Source organism: Aulonocara stuartgranti (assembly GCF_965226115.1).
Source record: "Aulonocara stuartgranti genome assembly, chromosome: 13".
In the NCBI taxonomy this organism is placed as follows: Eukaryota; Metazoa; Chordata; class Actinopteri; order Cichliformes; family Cichlidae; genus Aulonocara; species Aulonocara stuartgranti.
The window spans coordinates 24,918,154-24,942,085 of NC_138949.1; the positions used below are offsets into that span (position 1 = coordinate 24,918,154).

The 23,932-nt window shown below is 41.1% G+C and overlaps 3 protein-coding genes across 3 annotated transcripts in view; 1 reads left to right on the forward strand and 2 right to left on the reverse strand.

The window, feature by feature from the left end:
• The window catches only part of lrpprc (leucine-rich pentatricopeptide repeat containing), a 63,392-nt gene extending 48,578 nt beyond the window's left edge, over positions 1–14,814 (reverse strand). The window contains exons 1-13 of the mRNA XM_082557908.1: positions 14,446–14,814; positions 13,505–13,707; positions 13,246–13,368; positions 13,004–13,125; positions 12,818–12,876; positions 11,949–12,035; positions 11,370–11,496; positions 9,798–9,942; positions 9,496–9,650; positions 9,039–9,144; positions 8,749–8,856; positions 1,823–1,941; positions 1,602–1,692 (exon numbers count right to left, since the gene is read on the reverse strand). Of these exons, the coding sequence (XP_082414034.1) occupies positions 1,602–1,692; positions 1,823–1,941; positions 8,749–8,856; positions 9,039–9,144; positions 9,496–9,650; positions 9,798–9,942; positions 11,370–11,496; positions 11,949–12,035; positions 12,818–12,876; positions 13,004–13,125; positions 13,246–13,368; positions 13,505–13,707; positions 14,446–14,729 (1,729 nt within the window). The 5' untranslated portion in view covers positions 14,730–14,814. The remainder of the gene's footprint in view (positions 1–1,601; positions 1,693–1,822; positions 1,942–8,748; positions 8,857–9,038; positions 9,145–9,495; positions 9,651–9,797; positions 9,943–11,369; positions 11,497–11,948; positions 12,036–12,817; positions 12,877–13,003; positions 13,126–13,245; positions 13,369–13,504; positions 13,708–14,445) is intronic.
• ppm1ba (protein phosphatase, Mg2+/Mn2+ dependent, 1Ba) overlaps positions 14,729–23,932 on the forward strand; it is a 43,277-nt gene continuing 34,073 nt past the window's right edge. Inside the window, exons 1-2 of the mRNA XM_082557919.1 lie at positions 14,729–14,814; positions 20,135–20,357. The gene's annotated coding sequence lies outside the window, so the exon portion shown is untranslated. The remainder of the gene's footprint in view (positions 14,815–20,134; positions 20,358–23,932) is intronic.
• znhit2 (zinc finger, HIT-type containing 2) lies at positions 16,260–18,432 on the reverse strand. Its single transcript, XM_082557975.1, has 2 exons — positions 18,334–18,432; positions 16,260–18,151 (listed from the first exon to the last, which is right to left on the reverse strand). The coding sequence occupies exon 2, from the start codon at positions 18,082–18,084 to the stop codon at positions 16,372–16,374; it is 1,713 nt and encodes a 570-aa protein (XP_082414101.1). The 5' UTR covers positions 18,085–18,151; positions 18,334–18,432; the 3' UTR covers positions 16,260–16,371.

The window sequence follows — 23,932 nt, forward strand, 5'->3', positions numbered from 1 at the left end:
TCTGGAATCCTGCAATGAAGTTTAAGATTGGGATTGGTGGCCTTGCAATTCAACTAATCAATAATCTAACATGCAAGGCTTTCAGCACATTTTCAGCAAAGTTCAGGAGAAAGCTTAAATTCAAAGCTTTGTTTAAAGCTGTAATGTGATAGTTATTCCACCCTCACCAGTCTGCATAAAACCCTGCAAACAGGGAATGTGATTAGAAGTAATGCTATTCCAGTAATAAGCCAGAAGCTACAGTCCCAAACGCTGCCTAAAAGGCAGTGTCGAAGTGTAACACTGATGACACATTGCCTGTGTGAAGACTTCTACGTTCACCTGCCATTATTAACTGGAAGAAACACCACTATGCCAATCACATGGCAGTAACTCAATTAGGGCTGTGCGATATGACCAAAATCTCATATCCCGATATAAGAATTCTATCGTCCCGATAACGATATAAATCACAAAAATGTAGCATTTTCTGTAAATTTTGTGAATCTCGGGCAGCTCGTCTTACGGGAAGTGTTTCCAGCTGCGCGTCATGTAGCTGGAGTCGAGTGTTTTAACCAAAGCATGAAACATACATTTTTAGACATAAGTTGTAAAGGCCGCCGTTTTCTTTGGTCTAAGGTTTATTTTTTAGCACCTGGCGGCTCTTTTTTAATTCTCATCCATAAATAATCTGCTCTTTCACGTGATTCAGTTTATTTTGAAAAATCTCAACAGGATCTTGAGCTTTATTGTGAAAGGTTTATGTGGAACATAAACAAGCGGACATGCGATGGTGTTACGTCGTTGTTGCTAACCACAACGCATAAAAACAGGCGCTTGTCCGTCCATAGTGTGGTTATATGAAATATAAGGGAAAGAGAGAACTTTAAGAAATTAATATAGCCACTACAGTGACCATCAAAACGATGAAAAAAATACTGCCGTAAACAGTTTATTTTGCGACACCACGAAACAAACGATAGCGTAAAATGAAATGATAGACGTTTTTATATTGTCATCCGATATATATCGTTATATCGAACAGCCCTAAACTCAATGCATTTAAGCATGTGGACATGGTCTTGGTTTCTGCTTCCACATTCGAGAAAAGTATCTAACTATTCTGCCAAGACAATTTTTTTGCACACAAAAAGGCAACACATAACGTTGGCAGCAGATAAGACCCAGCACCATTTCTAGGAAGATATGTGAGGGTTAAAGAATCTGTAAAACTTTCTTCACATGAGGCCAAAAAAAGGAAAAAGGAAAATAAATTCACTAGGGAGTACAAATGAAAGAAACGCAACAGCTGCCTGTGAAAATGAGTGGTGGATGCTAGAGACTAAAAACAGAAGAAAGGGAAAACAGGAAGAGTCATCCATTATTTAGCGGCCATCTCTATCCCATTCCTCTGCCAGTTGAGGCGCCTCTCGTTCTCGCTTCTTACATATTCACAGAAACTAATCTCTTAAAAGGCCTGATGAGCACCGAGAAGCAAGTGGGCAAATGTGTGTGTGTGTGTGTGTGTGTGTGTGTGTTAATGCTGGGCCAATTAGCCTGCAGGCAAAGTGCAAAAAATGCTGCAGAGATTCTTTAGACTGAATAAGAGAGTGTGTACTTACACAGAGTGTAGAGTTTGGCCAGGTCGGTCACAGCCACCAAGCGCATCTCTGAGCATAAAAAGCCCTCCGACTCCACAGAGATGCCTGCATCCTGAAGACCAAAACAACAAAAAAAAATCCCAGACAACTTTAAATCAGAATAAACATAAATGAAAACTGGTCACATGAAAAAAACCAAACAAACCAACAAACAAGAACCCTCACACAGATTTATGGATTACCTTGAGGGCTTGTCGAGCTGCATCAATGCTGGGGAACACAGGGAGGATGTAGTTGGATAAAGTCTCGACATCAGGGGAAACATCGAGAGCCTGCATGCCTTTCATCACCTCTACAACACCTACAACACACAAGTAATAGGTAAGAAAAATCTGCCTTTCTTCCCCCCAGATGGATGCATTTATGTTGTGTAGTGAAAGAAGCAACTAAGAGTTGTTGTTTTTTTTAATGAAACAACAGAATAAAAAGACAAAAAAGACAAAAATAGATCAATGCTTCTATCAGAGGTTCCTTTGAATTCTGAAGGTACTCAGTTAAATATTGTTTGAAAATCACTCATTCCTAGAATCTAGGATGCTACTGTCAAACAGGTACCCTTAAACCAGAATATATTCAGTTTAAAAATCAGAAGAAAAGTCTCAAACACACAAATATAAAAGCAAAGTTGTTATTTGCACCGTTATAAATGATAATCTTAATTTTTTTTTTTAAACCAGCTTTTCTATCATTCAGATTCTAATGACAAATGCATTATAGAATATGAAAGGCCTTGAAGTTAATGTGACTGAAAGGGTGAAATTAAGAACTTTTATACATGCTTTCCTTTTCTCATATTTGTGCACAGGTCTGACGAAAAACTATTAAATCCACTCTTCTTTTCAGCAACAAAGTGCAAATGGCTCTTTCACGATCTACCTCAGACGAGTGAGTGCGTGTGCATAAACATGCAGTTGCCCTGAAGTGGACTCTTGCACCCTCACCCTGTTCTCCAGCAGAAACTGGAGGTCCTGCTCCAGGGAAAGAGGCCAAAAACAGTCACATACATATGGAACAGCCATTCGCATGTTTAACATGCCTTCAAGCATCTTCATGTTTGTGTGTGCACATATGCAAGCAGCTTTGGAGCACTTTGCATATTTCTGGGAGCATGGCCACAAAGGAAATGGGCCTAAATGTGTGCGTGTTTGCTCTTATTAAGTGTTACAATTTGGTGCAAGGACAGAAATAATCCATCTATGGTACTATACATGCTATGCATAAGCACATCAAGGGCTTATACACCTGGCTCCCAAGCGGACTTCTGAAAACTATCCTAAAGTGCTTCCTTGAGTTGACATACCTTAAGATGCTGTGTGTATTTAAGCTGCACTCAGGTACTAAAACAAACACACACACATATCTGTGTTTCTGCATCCTAATGGGACGTATGTGTTCACCTGGCAGCCTCTTTTCAGCTGAATAAAAGATGAGTCCTGGGCTTTTATATGCCATTAAAACCTGCCGCTGGGGTGCATTATCCCAGGTAGGGCTACCTGAACCACTCCATCCATCCACCCTTCTCCGCCCTCCATTTCACTCATTCATCGTCCCCTCTCACTATCCATCTACCTGCTTTCAAGTTAAAGTAAACAGACGATCTTCTCAATGGAGGATCCATCCACTCTGCTGCCCATCCCTCCATTCTTACCCCCTAATCGCTTTCATCCAACTCTTTTTTTATGAAAGAAAACAGGGAGCACCTTCTGTCCTCCTGAATAATCCATAATCAATTTCACAGAGAGCAAAAGGAGCTGAAAACAAGTGAATGGATAGCTGGAAGTATATAAATGGACAGGTTCTCTCACACTTTTCAGCTTCCACACATGAGCTTTCATGACCGTCAGCACTTTTCTTTGGTCAGTTGAGCAGGTTTGTGTGCTTTCATCCCCACAATCAACTAACCAAAAGCTTTAATTCCTCTGAACTCCAGGTTGTTTCTTCTTTGGTTTGATTTAAAGGCTTGAATTGAGTTAACTAAGAAGCAAGCCTATGAATAATACTAGTTATTAAAAATTTCTTTCTTTCTTTGTTTTTTAAAAAAGGGGGTTACGCAAGCAATACTGTGCAAAAGTCTTAATTTCTTTACATTTTACTTCCAGGGAGCCAGACTTTCTTAGAATTTTTAAAGTGGTCTTAAGAAATAGTTCTCCAAGCTCTCTGAAGATCTTTTAAAAGTTTTCGTTGAAACATTGGCTGCTTTCTCACTCCTTTTCACTGTAAAGCCACTTTAAACTGAACTAAGAATCACTCATCCTTAAAATGACAGCTCTTTCAAGGGATGAACTAGTGTTGTGCCTACACATCACCAATAACTTGGTAAAGAACGGATTTTAAAACCATATCTTTAGGAATTTTTTTTTTTTTTGCACCAATAAAGTGATTCCCGAAGAGCTATTAGCGAAGAACTAGACAAGGTGTGCAGTGTGTACTTTAAAAACAATTGAGGAAACTGGGAGTGGAAGTGGAAGACAAATGCAATGGGAGGTTCAAATCATCATCAGTAGGTACATCTATAAACCAAGATGGAGGCTCTGTGATGGTTTGGGGCTGAATTTTGGTGTTGGTGTTGGAGATCTTGTCGAAATCTGATGGATAGATTTTGATCCACAATCCAATACTATCTATTAAAATATTGACTTTCAAGCTTCTTAGAATTGTACAGACTGTTTTTGCCTTCCATGCACGTTTTACTATATCCCTAGCAAAATGTAAAGAAAAGAGGGGTGACTTTTGCACAGTACTATATCTAAGTAACGTCAATATAGTAAATACAGAACCAGTGCCTTTGTCTCATCTGTCAAAACTGTTAACTACGAATAAATTAGTAAAACAGTTAAGCTACAACGCTAAACAAGGCCTGATAATATGTAGTGTCATTTATACCACTCTCTCTTTTGTCTTTTCACTCCAGAATACATAATAATGTGAAAGCCTCTTTCTTCTTTCCTCCCTGTCTGAACAATTTAAAGACAGATTTGGCACAGAGGACAACTGAGAAGAGGGGAGACCTCTCTAGGTTGGTCAGCATTAAGACTGACATACCATCCAGGCAAGAAGTATCAAAGTAGTGAGTTAAGCATGGCAGTGGTCACAAGATATCATCATCAGATTCATGTCTTCAGGTTAACTGTCACAGACGAGAAGTGAGGATGGAGAAGAGAGAGGAGGAGAGGAGTGGAGTGAACTGGTCGCTGTCATCTCCTCTTGTCCTTGGACATGAGTACCTGTCACTTCCCCCTTTGCTCTCTCCCCCCCTAACACCATCTGTCTCTCCGTGTCCATGACTCTCTAAAGGTAGACATTGTTGCTGCAAGGCAAAGGCAGGTTATGTTTAAAAACATAAGAAAAAGTCTATTTTGTGAGACATCTAGAGCTGCAATTTCACCCTTCCTTTTCTTTCTTTTAATCAAGATGATACTTGGCTCTCACACCACATTTTAAATCAGAATTAAGTTCAGGGTCAGGCTGTGAATGTGCTAACTATCTGACAGAAAAGTCTGCTTCCCACAGAGGATGTAAACAAAATCAGGTAAGGGGCAAAAGCAGAGAAGGGAGCCTTTACCTCATCACCCCGACTCTCAAACAAACAAGGCCAGAAACACCACCTCTTCCTCTACAGTTTCCCCTCCGCTCCCTTTTCTTGCTCCTCCATGTCAGATGTGATAAGAGTGCTTTGCGTTGTGAGGACTGACAAGCATCGACTAGCTGCAGGCAGGTGGCATATATGGCCAAACATATGCTTTCTCCAAACCCGCCAAATCCACACCTAATCAGAATGTTCTCCCCCATCCCCCGCCACTGCCCGCCTTCAATTCCACAGCTCCGGCCTCTCTGCCTGCTAGTGACACCTGTGGACAAAAAGTGACACGGCGCTTAATATTTCATAGGCCGTGCACAGTGGGGCGCGTAATCCAAAGTGAATTCCCTCAGAGCCCTTACATTTACATGAAATCAAGTCACTCTGCATCAGTCACATCACCTGCACTGGTCTTCGAAAGCCCGCCCTCTCCACTTCCAACTTTCAATACACACACACACCTCCAACAACAGCAGGAGAGAGAAAGGGGGGAAAGAAAAGAGAAGTTGCATCATTCATGAGCGTTGAGGCCAACACCATCACAAACAAGCGAGTGTGTGAGTGAGAGTGAAGTTTCTCCGTTTTCCTTCCTTCCGTTCTTCCTCCTTTCTCCTTCTGTGATACCTAAATGGATGCTGTCCGATGTGTCTGTGTGGCTTCGAGACTGTGCGGTCAGAGAATTTAAGCTGGAGTAAGTGTCTGTGTGTGTGGTTGTGCATGTTTAAACTCCTGTCTAGTCCACTTGTTCATGCTGTCAAGCTAGCCGCCGAGACATCTCACCATTCAAACTGCGAATCTGTCTCGACCACACGGAGAAGCCAATCTGCAGCATCGCCACACCGGCGTAACCGGTTTCTACTCCCTGCCAGTTCAAATGCTGTCAATTGGCTGACAGTTGAAAAATACATCATTTATTAATCGCTCTAAAAAACCCCAAAGAGAGACCCAGGGTTCAGCATAAATAAAGCACTTAAAAACCGAGCGGCTACTGAACACATTTGACAGAGCACATTCACTAATGAGTTATGAATTTTGACAAGTCGCCAGATGCCAGCTATCTGTCAGTGAGACGATTTCCCCCACAAGCCCATAGCTGACAAAGACAAGAGAAAGAAACTAATTATTTTCCTTCAAACGAGACAGAAATTGGGGACAGAAATATTCCCATAAAATGCATCTGCTGAGCCATTAAACTATATTAAGAGGCTAAAACCCAAAAAAGTTTTCAACCGAGTGTCAGACAAGAGTCCAGTAAAAGTAACGTGCCCAGTGAAAGAAGGGGGGAAAAAAGGGGGGCTGTGCCACATTTAACACAAATCACACATAGTACCTGTCAAAAGCTCCAGGTGAGTAAAGTTTAAAAGTTAAAAATGAAATTATTTGTCAAGTTTGTTCTGACATGAAAGAAACAGCTTTTTTTTAAAAAGCTGCTCTTGTAAATATTCTGGCAGCCGTCACATTTTCTGTGTAATATCACGCATTAGCTCATTGTTGTCCAAGAGTACAAAATAATATGCTATGAAATATACTTTTTTTTTACCTACCCTGCTCATTATTGTCCAGAATACTTTGCAGAAATAAATTACATTAATTGATGTAATGGCTCCATTTATGTGTTAATTTCATACAACCAGTTACTGCTACTGCTTTTTTTGCTCAGGAGGAAAAAAAAAGTCCCCATTTGATTATTATCCTGGAAAGAAATAAAGCAAAGATTACTCTCACAATCTAAATGTAGCCCCGTGCCCCCACAAGGCATCGGCATAGCACTTCAGTGGAAAAGGAGTACTGCAGGGAATCGGAAAAACATCTGGACTGAAAAACAAGTTGACTTAGACAAATGATTGGAGGAAACGACTGAAGCAAAACGACCTCTGACCCCTCAATGCATCCGAGAGGTCTGTGCATCCATCTATGTGGGTCTGTATGAGCAGGAGGGAGATGCAGAAGTCCAACCATTCAGACTGCTTCTGCACAGTTGATGTAGTGTTCGCTTTTATATGTACGGTGTCTTTTTGCAACACTGCTAGAAGCACATACCAAAGATTATTTCAAAGACTTACACAACAGGTCTAAAAGTGTTTAGAGTTCCAGAAACCCGATAAAAACCAAAACGTTAATGACGTAGTAGCTTTTCTAGTTATTTCCTGTAAAAAAAGGCCAAAAGACCCATTAGGTGACCAATGTGTGCAAGTTTGATTAAATTATGAGCAATGCTGAAGGAAAAGTAGCAATTCTTGTGATGTGCAGACAGAAGCTTCGCCATGGCATAAGCTCATCGGTCCTTCAGCCAGATGAGCTAAAAATACAATGTTCATTTGCCTCTGCACTTTCTGAAAGTCAACATTTATTTAGGATCCGGAACAAATGCAAAGTGTGTACATCTTCTAAAATTTGCTATCTATTCCAAGAACTCTCTAGAGAGACCCGTGTGGATTTGTGAGTAGGTGTTTCTGTGTGCGTTTGTCTCGTCTTCGCCTGCTCTGACTCTGTCATGCAAGGATCAGACCTCTTCGCCCTTCACTGCCCCAGCCAAGTGAAACCTGTCCCAGTTGGACCACTCTGTGAGTCATTAATATTTAAGGGAAACTCTTTTAAAAGCTCTTTCTGGTACAGAGGAAGTCATAATCCCCTCTGCACCACAGAAAAAAAAAAAGAAAAACATGTTCAAAAACTGCTAATATGACATTCACCAAAAACCTATTTCCTATTACGTGTATTAAAAACAGCTGGTAGGTCAGTTTTTCCTTCTGTCACAAGGCTGTATAACACCTGTTAGGTTCTCATACACACAAGATTGCTCGCATCAGGTAAAGCGGCTTGTTTAGCTACAAGATCTAATGGTTTCTATCAAGTTATTGGCTTCCAAGTGATGGCACAGATTACAAGCACATGAGCAATAACTCATAAAAAAACATAACATTAACACATGAAGACATGTTTAGCTTCTACAGCAATTAATCAGGATGTAAAATAAAGTCAAATGGACCTCATCAATATGACAATGTTGCAAAATCAAAGTTGTATGAGTATCTTAGGGAGGGGCAACATTTTAGCTGGTCTTGACTTTCCAAAAAGTCTTTAAAATGGTAAATGGCCTGTATTTATATAGCGCCTTACTAGTCCCTAAGGACCCCAAAGCGCTTAACATATCCAGTCATCCACCCATTCACACACTGGTGATGGCAGCTACATTGTAGCCACAGCCACCCTGGGGCGCACTGACAGAGGCGAGGCTGCCGGACACTGGCGCCACCAGGCCCTCTGACCACCACCAGTAGGCAACGGGTGAAGTGTCTTGCCCAAGGACACAACGACCGAGACTGTCCAAGCCGGGGCTCGAACCGGCAACCTTCCGATTACAAGGCGAACTCCCAACTCTTGAGCCACGATCGCCACAAAGGGCTGTTTTAGTGGGTACGACTTGATCCTGAGGTTATGGTTTGAATCAGGCTTAATCATCACAAAGGTAGTAGTAAAAGTAAGTGTGTGTGTGTGTGTGTGTGTGTGTGTGTGTGTGTGTGTGTGTACCAGCTATGTTCTTGTCTTTGACGTGCTGAGTGAGAAGGGGCCAGAAGAAGTGAGGTCTTACAGGCAACTTCTCCTCCTTAAATAATTTCATCAGCTCTAAAGAAGTACCTGCAAATACAGATAAAAAAGTTAATTAATAACTTGATATATTACTGGATATAACTGGCAAACTTTTATGTTTTGCTTACAATTGACCACATGCAAGTAAATTGGCGAGTGTGCATGCATCAGTAGCAAATAAATATATCTGTGAGTAAGCAGATGCATGTAAGTGAAAGCATGTGCCGTACCAGTTTTCTTGGCCTCCAGGGCGCAGGACAGAGTGAAGCTGAGTGGTGATGTGTGCATATTTGACTCTTGGAGCTCTTTGCAGAAGCAGATGATCTTCTCCAGAGACTGGAGTCCACATATAGGAAACAAAAATGTAATTTATATTGTTATTAATGTTACAAACCCTGCATCCAGTTTGAAAATCAATGCCAGCTAACAGTCAACTGCTAAAGAGAACTGACCAGGGATATCAAACCAACTTTACATTGGCAGCCATAAACAGCCGAGTTTGATGTCAAGTGAATTTTAGGAATTTTTCTGTCATTTAATTGAATATCTATTACTTAAGTACTTTGGTGTAGTATGAATGCGCAGGGAGAAAGTCTTTATTATATCAGCCATATGTTTGACACCCCTCCTCTAAAATATGGTCTGATCCTGTGTCTTTGTCTCTTAAAGAAACCAGGGCCTGAGTACCGTATCCATGTTGATGCAATGTCGGAGGAAGAAGTTGCCCAGGTTGGCAGAGTCACTTGAGTTATCAGACTGCAGAGTGGGAAACGTCTTCAAGATGTGAAAAGCTGTGTCCTCCTGTCCCTGAGTTATCAGGCTCAGACACAAGTTCATGGCATCTGCAAGAACAACAACAACACACACAATTTGTATAACAGCTCCCAATTTCTTTAAATCGAGACTTTGACTAAATTGTATTTCTTTTTATGATTTTACTTTCATAAAACTAAAGTGAGTGCTGTAAAACACGTCACATTAATGTGTACCTGGAACGTAACCCCTCTCATGCCTCAAGCGCTCGACCATCTCTGGGATGTGCTGCTGGTGTTTGGACTTGGCCAGCGTGAAGATGACCTGCATGATGTCCCGGTCCATCAGACTGCAGTCTGCACTCTCTGCCGCCTCCAGAGTCTGAAAGAAAGCAAATTAATAAGGAAGAGAGAGGAGGGGTATAAAACTGAGTAAGCAACCTTGAAAATCTAAAATTCTTCTGATAACTTTTATAAAATTTTGTCTGAAAATCAAAAGTTATATATATCAATTATTTGGCAACCTGACATGTCTGACTTTAAACAGCATTATTACTAGACAGATGAATTATTTATTTTAGACAAAATTACATTTATTATACAGTTAGCAATATAATTATTAGCCAAACCCATTTTTCATATGTTTGTGCCCCCTAGGGGGGCATGTTTGTTTTTAACAGATTAATTCCCTGTGCTAGCCGCTCAGATGTAATGGACAATTTAAATCAACATTCCATTTAACAAACTTTATCAGGCTTGGTCTAAGATGACACGTGCTAATATCTGAAAAGTACGGTGGCCTTGAGAGGCCAAACGGACTGCAACTTAAGAAAACACCAGCAATACGAAAAACGCTGCAAAAGGACACAAAACAACGGAAATAGGAAAAAACACAAGGCAAGTGTTTCTGGGGAGAAAATTACCCGATGGAACAGTTGCAGGAACCCAAAACATGCTAGGTGTGTTTTATCATGATTCATACAATACTGATGACAGGTTTTTAGGCTAATAGTTGGGCTAACACACTTACCTCTCATCTTTTCTTTGCTCACAAAACCGATAGATCCTCCACTTCTTTTAAGTGTCTCCCAGCGCAATTCTTAGCATATTTTGGTTCCTGCAAATGGTCCATCGGGTTATTGTCTCCCCAGAAACACTTTCCTTGTGCTTTTGGAAATCTGTTTCTCCTATTTCTGTTTTGTTTTTTCCTATTTATGTTGTCGTTTTTCCTATTTCCGTTGTGTTTTGTGTGCTTTTGCAGCCTTTTTCTTATTGCTGGTGTTTTCTTAAGTTGCAGTCCGTTTGGCCTCTCAGGGCCACCGTAGAAAAGACTCAAAACAGAAGATTTTTGAACTTTTTGTTGGTAAAATCCCTTCCTCAACTTACTCACGATATACAACATGGGCAAAAATGCAGTGAGACAGAAAAAAATCATCACATGTGGTTTGCAAATACAATTATATGTTATATTTTTAATTACAATGTCAGTGACACAGTAGCTCATCCAGCTCACAATTCAAAGGTTACTGTAATGTGTGAAGTACATAAATAAAGCAAGAGTATCAACAGACCATGATCACCCATTAAATAATCCTTATCTGTAAATTAAATTAATGTTGGACCAGAACTGTAGTTGGAGTACTGACTCTTTTGAGTTTTGGATGGACTGTTGGAGACCTCGCATCACACAAGCTCAGCATACCTTCACCAGATAAGCTAAAAAAGTGGCAAGCAGTTCAAAAGCTGCACCCTTAAATACACCTACACCTTCAACCCTTAGGTGGCACTACACACAATTAATGCACACACCTTTTTCATGTTTTCCAGATCGCCCTTCTCAGCATACGCGTTCAACAGTGACACGTAAGTGTCGGGACCCGGTTCAATTCCTGCTCCATGCATCACAGACAAGATGTTCTTAGCACTCTCGATGTCACTGTCGAGTAATAAAGATTACAGCTTATTTAAATCCAAATTCCTTCAATTATAGCATTTGTTATGTGATATTAAATTCATCCATCCATCCAGTCGCTTCCGCTTATCCTTTTCAGGGTCGCGGGGGGCGCTGGAGCCAATCCCAGCTGTCATAGCGCGAGAGGTGGGGTACACCCTGGACAGGTCGCCGGTCTGTCGCAGGGCTAACACACAAGGACAGACAACCATTCATACTCACATTCACACCTAGTGGCAATTTGGATTATCCAATTAACCTATCCCCACAAACTGCATGTCTTTGGACGGTGGGAGGAAGCCGGAGTACCCGGAGGGAACCCACGCAGACACGGGGAGAACATGCAAACTCCACACAGAAAGACCCCGGCCCCACATATTGATATTAAATTCAATATGTTAAAAAAAATAGATAAATAAAAAAGTACTGACACTTACCCTGCACGAGCATGACCTGTCACCAACGAACTGAACACAGCTTCAGTGATGGGCAAGTCTTTATTCTTCATGAAACCCAATATGGTGCTGAGAAAGCCGAAAAGCATTACATCAACATTAAAATGAGAAGAAAAAAAAGCAAGCAACACAACAAGTAATCTAACAGTAAACCCATGAGAAGCACGGTAAACCAAAATACCCAGACACAGAAAAGGCTGCTGAGCTGAATGACAAGTATTTAAAAGAATAAATAAACAAAAACCACCACACAGAAAAATTTATAATGATTAGCCCTCCTGATCACGATATAACAAGAGGGCTGACCATGGAAAGCCTTGGCTGTCCCTCCCTCAGCCTGGCTCTGCCAGAATTTCTTCCTGTTAAAAGTTACTTTTTAACTTCCTACTGTCGCTAAGTGCTTGCTCATAGTGGGCAATCTGATTGTTGGGGAGGATGTATTTTATTATTGTAGGGTCATACCAGGGACTACAGATGACAAAAGTCATATTTACATGATGAATATAAATGCTCATGTTAATTAATATGCACTGTTCCTTTAAAAAAAAAAACAATAGTGAATGAGTCATTCACTCAGGAAATACACTGAAATTTGTCAGGAGGAGAGTTCGCCTGGCAAGATCAGTGCTCACAAGTCACACTGCAGTCAGTAGAAATAGAGACAATCTCATCAGTAGTACTGGGTTCAATGAAAACATTTCACATGGTGTTATATGGATGTGGACTTTTAGGAGTAACCAAAATAGTTTCTTTAAAGACACCTACTCCATTCACCTGAATTGTGAAACTGTTAGTTCAGCAAAAGTACCCGCAGTGGACAGGTTACTATTAAGAAAAGAACATTTACCCACCTGGCTCCTTCAATATCTCCATTTTGGCAGTAGGCTGCGATGAGCCTCTGGTAGGTAACCTATGCATAAAATAAAACAAATTAAAACAGCTAGAATTAACAAAATGAAATACTCTCTTCATGTAGCTGAACACAAATCTAACTATGCATTTCTTGACATTACAGCACTCTGCACTGCACTACTTACTCTGTTGGGCTGGATATTAGCCGCTTCCATTTTGGCCAGGAAGTCAGTGGGGGAGAATTTGAACTCATTCTGAAGGTAAACCTTCAGCAAAGCATTGTAGTGGCTCACATCATACTGTGCACCTAGCGAAGACAATGTGCAGCCAGGGTAATTAAACATATACAAAACACTCACTACACAACTAGGATTTTGTAGTGCACATCTCTTGTGTGTGCAAGACTGTACTTAGCGCAGCCCCTTACCCAACTCCTTCAGTTTCTCCCACACACGGTGTGCCAGCTCAGTGCGTTCTTCCAGAGGCACCTCAGGCAGCAGGGACCCACAGCTACGGAGCAGCAACAGGGCCTGGTTACCACTGGGATAGCCTGCAGATAGCAGAGGTGGATGAGGAAGGAGAGAGAAAGCAAAACATTTCATTACTGTCTCTCAAAGAGTTCAAATGGCCATTAGCAGGCATCCGTTATTAAAGGTCCCTCTGTGGTTGCTCATCCTCTTGCCTACCTGCCCTGCAGATATCATGGAAGATGCGCTGAAGCAGGGTCTTGGTAATACGACCGGTCCTCCTCACAGAACTGTCCAGCCTGGTCAGGGCCCAGTCAAACTGCTGCGCTTGCTTGGAGCGCACTGCAATGCTGGCTTCATCCTTTAGCTCGGTGGCCACAGAAAAACTACGCACACACCCCGCTGCATATGACCACACGCGACTGTGAAGATACAGGCCATAGGTATAAATGCAACAGCAGAAAAATAACTAACTCAGTTCTGCTGTGGATGCATATCAGAGAAAAGAAATATTTAATTTCAGAAAGTCTGCCCCACCATCACAGTATGTGTTTACTGCACAACAACAGGCATGTTGTCAAAGACAGTTACACAGCTGTACAGTGAAAGCCAGACCTGTGACCTTGAAGTGAAGAAAAAGTCCCTCCAAGTAGGTCCACGGCTGCTAGTAGCCATCACTTCTATATCAGCTGAGGCCAGTTTTTCTTTCGTGCTCATTAATAATACTATAAATGTTCATTTAAGCTGCAATTTACGCGCATCATCGTGGCTGCTGTGTAACAGTGCACACTGGTCTCCAGTGATAGGCCCAAAAGTCAGCGTGTGTACAGCTGGGAGCAAATTGATGGCAAGAAGTGGTTGCTAACAGTTACAGCTTCATTACGAACTAGATTATAGTAACCGGCTTGATTACAGATTAAACAGACAGTGAGTTTACCCTGGTTACACAACAACTCATCATCACCTTGCATAACCTGGTAGCCATGTTTAACCAACGAGAACTGAGCTGTTACCTACGTGATCTATAACGTATCCTAACAAACCACATTTAATGCAGCAGGTCATATCTGTCAACACTTGCGTGTGCCTTTGGGTGTCATTGAGCCTCAATGACATCTCTGCTGCTGCATGCTCACGCGTGAATCACAGATGCCTGGTACCTGGACGCGTTTTCAGTAACAGGTCCGATCTGTCGGGCACAAACTCCGGTCCTTCTGCCGCTGAGAGCCCCGCTGTACAGCCGACCAAGCGTCGGTCCGTTTCTTTTAGTGCATGTGATCTGAAGCAAACCCGAAGGCGAAAACTTGAGTAACCGGGATGATCTCAAGAGCGCAGCCATGTTTTCTGTCGCAGCGTGGAAGAACATCCGCACCACGTGACTTGCCAAAAGTCCTCGCGAGAGTGGCGCTAGGCGCACGGTGAAAAGAAACGTTCTTTGGGACATGGCTAAAGGCTGGAAAATACATGTATAATAGCATCTCTAACCTTTACATATTGTTTATATTCTTTGCCTTGACAGTATGGTTCAGGTCAGTGTTTTATTTTATGGTTTTTATCATACTCGTTTATGGAGAATTTAAAAAATCTATTTTCGCACTGTACGAGGGATGTCAGACTACAAACTACATCTTAAGTGGGTGAAATTTCTCGTAATGTCGGTGTAAAGTTTAACTACACATTTAATACCTCAGCTTTCTTAATATTAAAAAAAAATTAAAATGTATGTCTCAGACATTAAGTGTGATTAAGAAAATGCAGCTGTTGTAGATTAAATGGCTTAAGCTTTAGGAAATTAAAATTAAGAGAAAAATGTCTGGTTGGTCATTGCCCTGACTATCCTGTAATTATACAACAGAAAATTTCTGTTAGTTTGAAGAAAGTTTCCGATTTTTCTTCACTTTGGATGCACTTTATAGAACTAAAATAACGGGACGTTCTCTGTCATTTAACTATTACTTAATTACTTTGTTATAGTATGAATGGCCCTGGGGGGGGGGGCTTTATCAGTAGAAAAAGCTGATAAAGGAAAGATGTCGAAAATTTATGCCCTCTAACATTTTCCAAAGCTCTTTTGGGCCGGATTGGAGTCTTAGCCCGGCCAATTCTGCCCCCGTGGCCTTATGTTTGAGACTCCTGCACTATATAATTTCCTATTTGACGTAAGATATGAAAACATAACAGCCATAATGAAAACTCTAGAACTGTTTGGATTCATTTATAACCATGAAAACCTAAATAATAAATTAACACTTAGATAACAAAACGTATTGCGAACTAATCTGTGCATTCAGAACAATACTAAGAAAACTTGTATGTGTGGGATTTGGATGTGTTTCCCACACTCACTGCATAACAGCTCAAGCTCCCTTGCAGTCTTATGTCAGTTCTTTTGAACTCTATCACCACTGTCCTTTGGGAAAACAAATACACACATGTACAGTTTCACCTCATCACTTATTAATTCAATAGTAAGGTTTTCAAGTACTATAACAGTTCTCCCAAAGCTACTATGAAATTGTCTGTAATTCTATCCATCTATTCTCTTTCGCTTCTAAAAGTGTATCCCAGCTGCCATAGGGCGAGAGGTATGATCTATAATTAACTGACAAAAAATCATTCTAAATGTATTAAATGACCTGTGTCTCCAAAGGTCCTTTTAAAGTAATTTTTTCAGAAATTGTAGTTTCAAATTTAAGGTGGAAACTTGATCCTTTTGTTACATATCAAATTATATCTTATTTGTATATCACCTAATAACTGTTACAAAATAGTAACACTTAATGTGTTACTGCTGGAATTTCTGACTTTGCCCCTGGAGATGAATAAAGTATCCATCTACGTATGTATTGAAAACTCTTCTATTTCCAATTTGACTAATATAAATTCTTATGGCTTATACAGGAAATTTAAACAGATTTTAAATTACTTTTCTCCTCATTAAAATAAATTAATACAAGAAAGATAACCAAAGAAATTAGTGGAAAATATCAGCTTTTATTGCCAGTAGGAATTTGACTATATGAGAGAATATGATGCATTTTATTACAACATGAACTTTTGCATCAACACGTTAAACCAAATCTTCTTTAACTTAGTTCTTCAATCAGCTTATCGCTATCTTTTCTCTTCCCTTTCTGTAAATTCTCAACTTCAGTCTTGGCTTTCTGCATGCTGTTCCTTGCACTCTCTCTTTTTCTGTGTTCGCTCCACAGCTTAACTGCCAGTCTATGAATCTGATGTACATTGTCCAGCACCCAGGCTTGAAAGAATTCACACTTCTTGCTTGCCAGGAAGTACTTCCGTCTCTTTTCCACTTCCTCTCCATCTTTAGACAGGGCCATTTTGGCCCGGGAGAGCACAGAACGAAGTTGACTCAAGGCTGCCAGGGAGTATCCAGCAGCATCCTTTCCGTCTCTGCCAGTCATGATGTGAGCCACGGCCTCCACGGCCCTGGCAGGGGCAAGAAGGTCCTCCTTGTCAAGGTAGCCTCCATCTAAAATGAGAGCTTCTCCACAGCCTAAGGCCTCTTGGAGAGAGGTGAACACCTTGCTTGAGTTCAGTGCCTCAGACAGAGCAAGAATCATGTCACAGAACTCAAACATCAGTGAATCGGTGTCACCGTTAAACAGGCACAGGGTAAAAGCATAGCCAAAAAGTGCATTCACTAAACCATAGCAAACCAGAGGAGAAGGATTTGGACATAAGGAACTCAGCTTTGGAATTTTTGAAGAAATTGGGGGTACTGCTGAACTTCCTTTACTCGTTTCCTTCCCTGTTCCTCCTTTCAAGCTTTTTGGCTTTGATTTGATTCGTTTCTGAACACCTTGTGAGGTTTTCACTCCATTATCAATGTCCTGCTTTTCCATAGTTGTCACAGTTTCTCTTTCCTGTCTGCTTACTTCTTCCTCAAGCACTTCCACCAGTGCTCTGCCTCCCTCCTCATGTTCCTCCCACCATGGCTTCCAAAGGGGAACCAGGCCACCAAGAGCTCCATCCTTCATGAGACTCACAAAACTCTCTTTCTCTTTGTTGTTGAGAAGTTCCCACAGCTCCTCTTCTGAAAGTTTGTCAATCTCCAGCCCTGAGAGCTGATCAGCCAAGTCCAGCTCTCCTTGTGCACTTTCAGCATCCTCATCAGTGTCTCCAGGAATCAGCGCACCTCCTCCAATCTCTTCAAGTTTTCCCAAAATATCCTCAATCTCTGTTGCATTCTCTTCTCCAGACTGCTGAAGCTCTGCTAACCTGGCCAGGAGCTCCACAGCCTGCACTTTCTCAGCTGCCTCTCCTTCCCTATCATCTGTGTCATCTGACACAACACCCGCCTCTTTTAACAAACTCTCCATCCCCCCTTGTGTCATTTCTGCCTTTTGTTTGAGTCCCACAAGAATCTCCTGCATTTTCTTTCTCCCTTCAGTCTCAGTTGTCCCCATTTCCTTCAGCTCCTGTAGAACAGACTCCTTGTAAAACTCTTCAGAGCATGCAGAGTGATCAGGGCTCTTGTAGCACTCCAAGCCACAGTACTGCAGGTTACACCTGGGACAGGTGTAGCAAGGAGGTTTACTTTTACACAACATGCAAAGTCCACTTCTTCCAGAGACACCACCATCCTCTGGAGCATTATCATGGCTCCTGGCAGGTGTGAGAAGCTCATTTCCAGACGTAGCTCCTCTGTGCGGAAGCAGAATGCCATCTCTGGTCACCGTTTCAGACTCCTCATCCGTCCACTCCTCCTTTGGACCGATGTCTGTGAGAAGACTCCTCACGGACGGAGGCAGTCCCCGTCTAATTACTGGATTCATTAGAACTGAACCGACACGCGGTTTTGGAACAAATCAGGAGAGAGCGTTATGGTGCAGGAGCAGTAACCTACAGATATGGAAAAGGCACGTTAGTTTCGATTAACTACACTTGTAAAAGTGCTACGAACGGAAAGTGCATATTTTGCGCAGCGTCCATCATTTATCAGCTTTAAAAATACTTTAAGCATCGCCAGAATGCTTTCATAACCTTATAGCCGTTTCTTTTTTAATGATAAATGCTCTACTTACTTCACAGCAATTCGCACTGGCATTTGTTTTCCCTCTCACGCTGCCACGACGCCTTTTGATGACGTAGAGCTACGCAGTGTTCAGCGCTGCGCTGACGTAAGACTGCAGTTTTTGTGATATTGCATAATAATAATTTGCATAATTACTGGATTGTTTTTATCAGTAAATCTACATTAATAGGATTACAGGGAGGAAAAACTGGGTAATCAATCCAGTTTTAGAAGAAAATCATGTATTAAAGTAATTTGCATTAAGAAATTTTTTAAAAAGCAAAAATGTTCACATTTACTGAAACAAAAGATGTAGTGATGCAAATTAATTCAAAAATTCTTATCCATACAACATCTTGAAAAAATAGTATTCATCATACTTTAAAGACATCATAGTATCATATAATCCTACTACAACATTTCGCTCTGGGGCTGATGGCTTCCGGTTCCTAGAGCTTCTGAACGCAGAATGGGAGGCAGAGTCTTATTTTCCCATGGAACCAGCTCTGATTTTGGATTCTGGTGACAGACACCCACTCTGCCTATAAGATTAGGCTTAACACTTTACTTTTTGAAAATGCTTATAGTTAGGGCTCGGTCAGGTGACCCTGAACCATCTCTTACTTATGCTGGAATAGGTTTTCCTGCAATGGGACTTTGTGTGATGCAATGAGAATTTCTTCTCGACTCTGATCTTCCTGCTCCACATGTGTTCATACACCACCATGTATCATTAGATTTTATCTTCTCTTTCCACCACGCCAATACGCTCCTGGCACATGGCTACCTGAGCCTGGACTGTGCAAGGTTTCCTTCTGTTTCTTCTTGTTAAAAGTATGTTTGTCCGTCCCACTGTTGCCATGTGCTGGCTCACAGCAAGTCTGATTGTTGGGGTTTTACTCTTATAGTGTCTTTACTTTACAATTTAAACCGACTTAAGGAGACTGATGTCATATCTGAGACTAACTGAATTTTCCTAACTAGGTGCAGGACACCCTGGGTAGCTTCAGGGGCATTTCCAGTCAGTCAGAGAGGCTAAAGGTGAATCAAAAGATTTTATCCCAAAATAAAAACCAAGCAAAAGCACTTGAAAATTGGTTGTAAATTCAGTGATATCAATTTTCACAGACTTCCATAAAAGAAGACAGCAAATAAACGAAATGCTTGATGAGCGCCAGCATAACCCTATAGGGCCTTCTTTTAGCGCTTCGCTTGGACAGGTTTCCAGTCTATCTAGGGCTAATGCAGAGAGAACCACATACATTCATATACAGCCAATTTAGAATCACCAGTTAACCTAACATGCATGTCTTTGGACTGTGGATGCATTCACATAGAAACCCCCATCTGACCCCCATCTGACCAAATTATAGCAGGATATGGTTCCTGCTCCTGCTATTATTCTTTTTCTGCTATTAGCCCCATTTCAAAAAAGGCTATTTTTTTTGTGTAATCATGATTGTAAATGGCCTGTATTTGTATAACGCTTTACTAGTCCCTAAGGACCCCAAAGCGCTTTACACAACCAGTCATCCACCCATTCACACACACATTCACATTCACTGCATTTTAAATGATTTGTAAATTGATTTGCATAGATGCGGATGTGAGCTAATGAATGAGTCAGTTAAAAATGACAAGTGAATTAAAAATTTAAATAATTGCCTCCCATTAAACATTGGAAATTAAATGTCCTAATATTTTAATAGGATGTCTCCTTTTTAAGCCTGACTTTTTGTGTGTGTGGCATGCATGTCTGAGTTTGTTGTGTGTGTCTTCCTGACTGCACTGTGTGTCTACATCTCCCGTAGGGCTGTTTGCTATGAGGTGATTGTCTCCTGTAGGGGGGTCAAGCATGGTAAAGGTCATGCAGGTGGGGAGTTGTCAGATGGCTGTCCACCCCTCACTGGGCCAAGGGGCTCTCGTGCCGCCTGTCAAAGCCTCTGGCGAAGCAGGGAGAAGAAAGGGTGTCTGGAGACGACGTGTGCCATGCTGTCTTGGCCCCGCCCCTGGCTGCCGTGCCAGCAGTTCTAGGTAGGCAGCTGCCTCCTCTTATCTCGCTTTTGCTTCTGTCTTATTCCCTGTGACATGTGTAGTACCCCAACACAAAAGCTCCATGACTTACTCACTGACTACTACACTGATGACAAGAAGTAATGCAGATTCTTATCCATGTTAGGGAGGCTTTCAGACCAGGCCCATTTTCTTTCTGAGACTCCTTTAAAAAAAACAACAACTTTATTTTCCATTTATTAGCACAGATATAGAAAAGACATAAATAGTGTTTATGATGGTTCTATGGTTAGGGTCATAACCACAGGACTTCCCAGCGAAATGTTGTGTATTGCCTAGACTAATGGCTCCTGGCATAGATACAATCTTATAATTCTCAAATGATAATAATACTACCTAAAATACCCCCATTATTCATTACACATGTGCCATCTATGTGCCAACAAGGTGGAAGATTTTCTATACCGATTTAAATTGAACGCAGGAGAAAGTATATTATAACAGAAGCATTATAAGAGGAGAAAGGACTTTGAATTAAGTAGATCAGCATCCCATGGCACTAGCTAATATTATGTGGGTCAAATATGGACTAAATACCACAACATGCCTGACATTGGGGCAATATAATGTTAACTTATTGCTGAAATGAGGTGGCCAGAGTCATCTTGAGTCAAAGACAACTGTAAATACAGTCCATGGTATCTATCTGTACTCTTATACCATGGACTACAGACTGCAGGAAACTCTGAATTGTCCTCATAAAGATAGATGTACACACACACACACACACACACACACACACACACACACACACACACACACACACACACACACCCTGCTGCTGTACAGTAGACAGCTTCAGACATTCCAGGGCTGGACATGCCCAAAAGGCAGAGCCTGCTCCCTGTCACCTATCAGCTGGTGGCAGACAACAGGATTTTTGTGTATGTGTGTGTGTGTGTGTGTGTGTGTGTGTGTGTGTGTGTGTGTGTGTGTGTGTGTGTGTTGGAGCAAAAGAGAGTAGACGTATGTTGATGTGGACTGTTCTGTCACCTGTCAGCTCAACAGGATCTGGCGTTATAGAACACCCAAAAGCAAGGCTGTGTAATGGTGAGTGTATTAAGGGTGGAGGGTCCTGCCTCTGTTAAATATCCGGCTTCCATTTGAGGAGCCAGAAGCCAGTGTTTCATTCTGACTGACAAAGATTCTCACACTTTTACTTCCTCTTTAAATCCCATTAAGTGTAATGCGTGGAACAATATTCTCAGGAACATGATGAAATTATTTTTGACCTAATATAAAATAGCAAAAATATCACTGGGGGTATTAAATAGTAAGAGAGAAGAATGAGAATGACTCCTTGTAAAACATTAAATAATATAAAAAATATCTTTTGCAGAAGTGTCTAAACTGGGATTACAGCAGCACATTAAGTTTTTGGAGAACACAATGAAACAAAATTAATAAAGAGAATCAACATAGATACAATAACAGTATATCAGTCAATACCCAGTTACAAAGATATTAAAAACATGCTGAACCGATATAAATTTTATGGATCGTTTAAGAAATGCTAACATGTTTTTAAAGTTGTATGCTGGACTGTAATAACAATGGGCACCATTCCTTCTGTTTTTGAGTTGTTCCCATCGTCATTGAGAAACTTGTACAACTATGATTGTATGAATGTGGTTTGAAAGTCTGTGTGTGTGTGTGTGTGTGTGTGTGTGTGTGTGTGTGTGTGTGTGTGTGTGTGTGTGTGTGTGTGTGTGCGTGCGTGCGTGCATCAGTGTATGTCGCTGTGTTGGAACTGAAAGCTGACATAGCAACACCCTGTTTCCCCCCTCACCCTTTCATCTTTCCTCCACAAACCTTTTTTCATGAATGAGCTCCTGCTTCCACACCATGAGAGCATCAATGTACTCCTTCAATAATTCATCTCTGGGATCTATTATTTACATATCACTTTTACTTCATCACAAAAAGGCATCAATGTTCACCCACACACCTTTCCTCTCCCTTTCTCCCTTCCTTTGCCACTCAATCCACATAAACAAATCCCTGTTTCCTGGGCAGCTCCTCAGTCTGCCTCAGCTAGTGGACTCTACCTATGAGCATGTGCTTGTCTCTGTGTGTGTGTGTGTTTGTGCAGTGCAGCGTGTGATGTGCTAAAACACAGGTAGATGGGGTGGTAGCTTCTCAGTGACCTAAAGCGGCTGCTGACAGCAGTGACAGCAGAAACAAGCATGGAGAAGCAAAAAGAAACCTCACACCACTCTAGAAGTCAACTTTCCGTGTGTCGCTGCACCTCTCAAAGCACGCAGGAAATAAAGGGTACAGTGTATCACGGTAGCCTACACCAGTAATTTCATGTACTATCCCCTTTGTTTACACCAGCGATTTTATGTACTGTAATTTTGCAGGCTTCAGAGTTTATACTTTTTCTGGTGGTTACTCAGTCAGTCATTCACTGGTTGTCTCTCTTTTTTCAGCATCATTTTTTTACAATCTTCCACTCTAGATCTGTTTCTGTGTGTTTAAAAATGTATTTTTGTTACTGTCTAAAAGGTATAGATCTGAAATTGCTGAAATTTCTATGAATTCATTTCATTGCTGCAGAAACAGCAACGCCCCTCAACCCACTATTGATGTTTGTAAGTTTTAAAAGTTTTCATTTTGTTTGTCCTGTTAAGCTACAGGGCAGCATGCTGGTGTAGCAATTAGTATTGAGCCCTCATAGCAAGGTTCTGGCTTTGAATCCAGTTTGTGGCCTTTCTGTACCCCTCTGTGGGTTCTCTGTCTGAGTGGCTCCAGCAATACAAAGATATGCACATGAGGTTAATTGGTGATTCTAAAATGGCCAAAGGTGTCTGTCCATCTGTGGAAAGACAACAGGTCCAAGGTGTCCCTCTCATTCAATGTCAGCTGGCATAAGCTCCATCCCCCTGTGTGATCCTGAACTGGATAAGTAGAACAAAATTGAGGGCTAGCTGAATGGATGGATGATGAGCTAGAAGCTCTTCAATAATCCAAACTCTGTCCTTCACATTATTATGCTGTTTGCCTTTATATGCATTTATAGATGTTTCTGGAAGCCTTTATCATCACAACAAGGTTTAAAGGCAAAAATCAAAATGCATTTAATTAATTTCATTTCAAAGTTTTTAAGGTAACAAAATAAATAGAAGATAATAGAAATACATTTAATGTTTATTTATTTTCTTTAAGCATATCCTTATTTTGCACACAAACAGATGTATACAAAACACACCCAAACCATGTGAAGGCAGAAAGCTACATTTATCAAAATGCACCCCAGTCAAACCGACACTCAAATCTTTATTTGTGGTTTATTGTATCATGAATGGCTACGTCTCAGTCTCCAATCCCTCCAGTCCACTGCCAATGTGCCTCTGGGCAAGATATTGAACCCCAGATTGCTCCTGATGCATACATCGGTGTGTGTTAGTTAAAAAGAGTGCTATTAGGATAGCCACTGTATTTTTAGTTGACAGACCAACAAGATAACAGATTTGATTTATTGGTAAGAATCTGATACAAAAGCTGAAAGAAAAACTTATAATTATTATAATTAA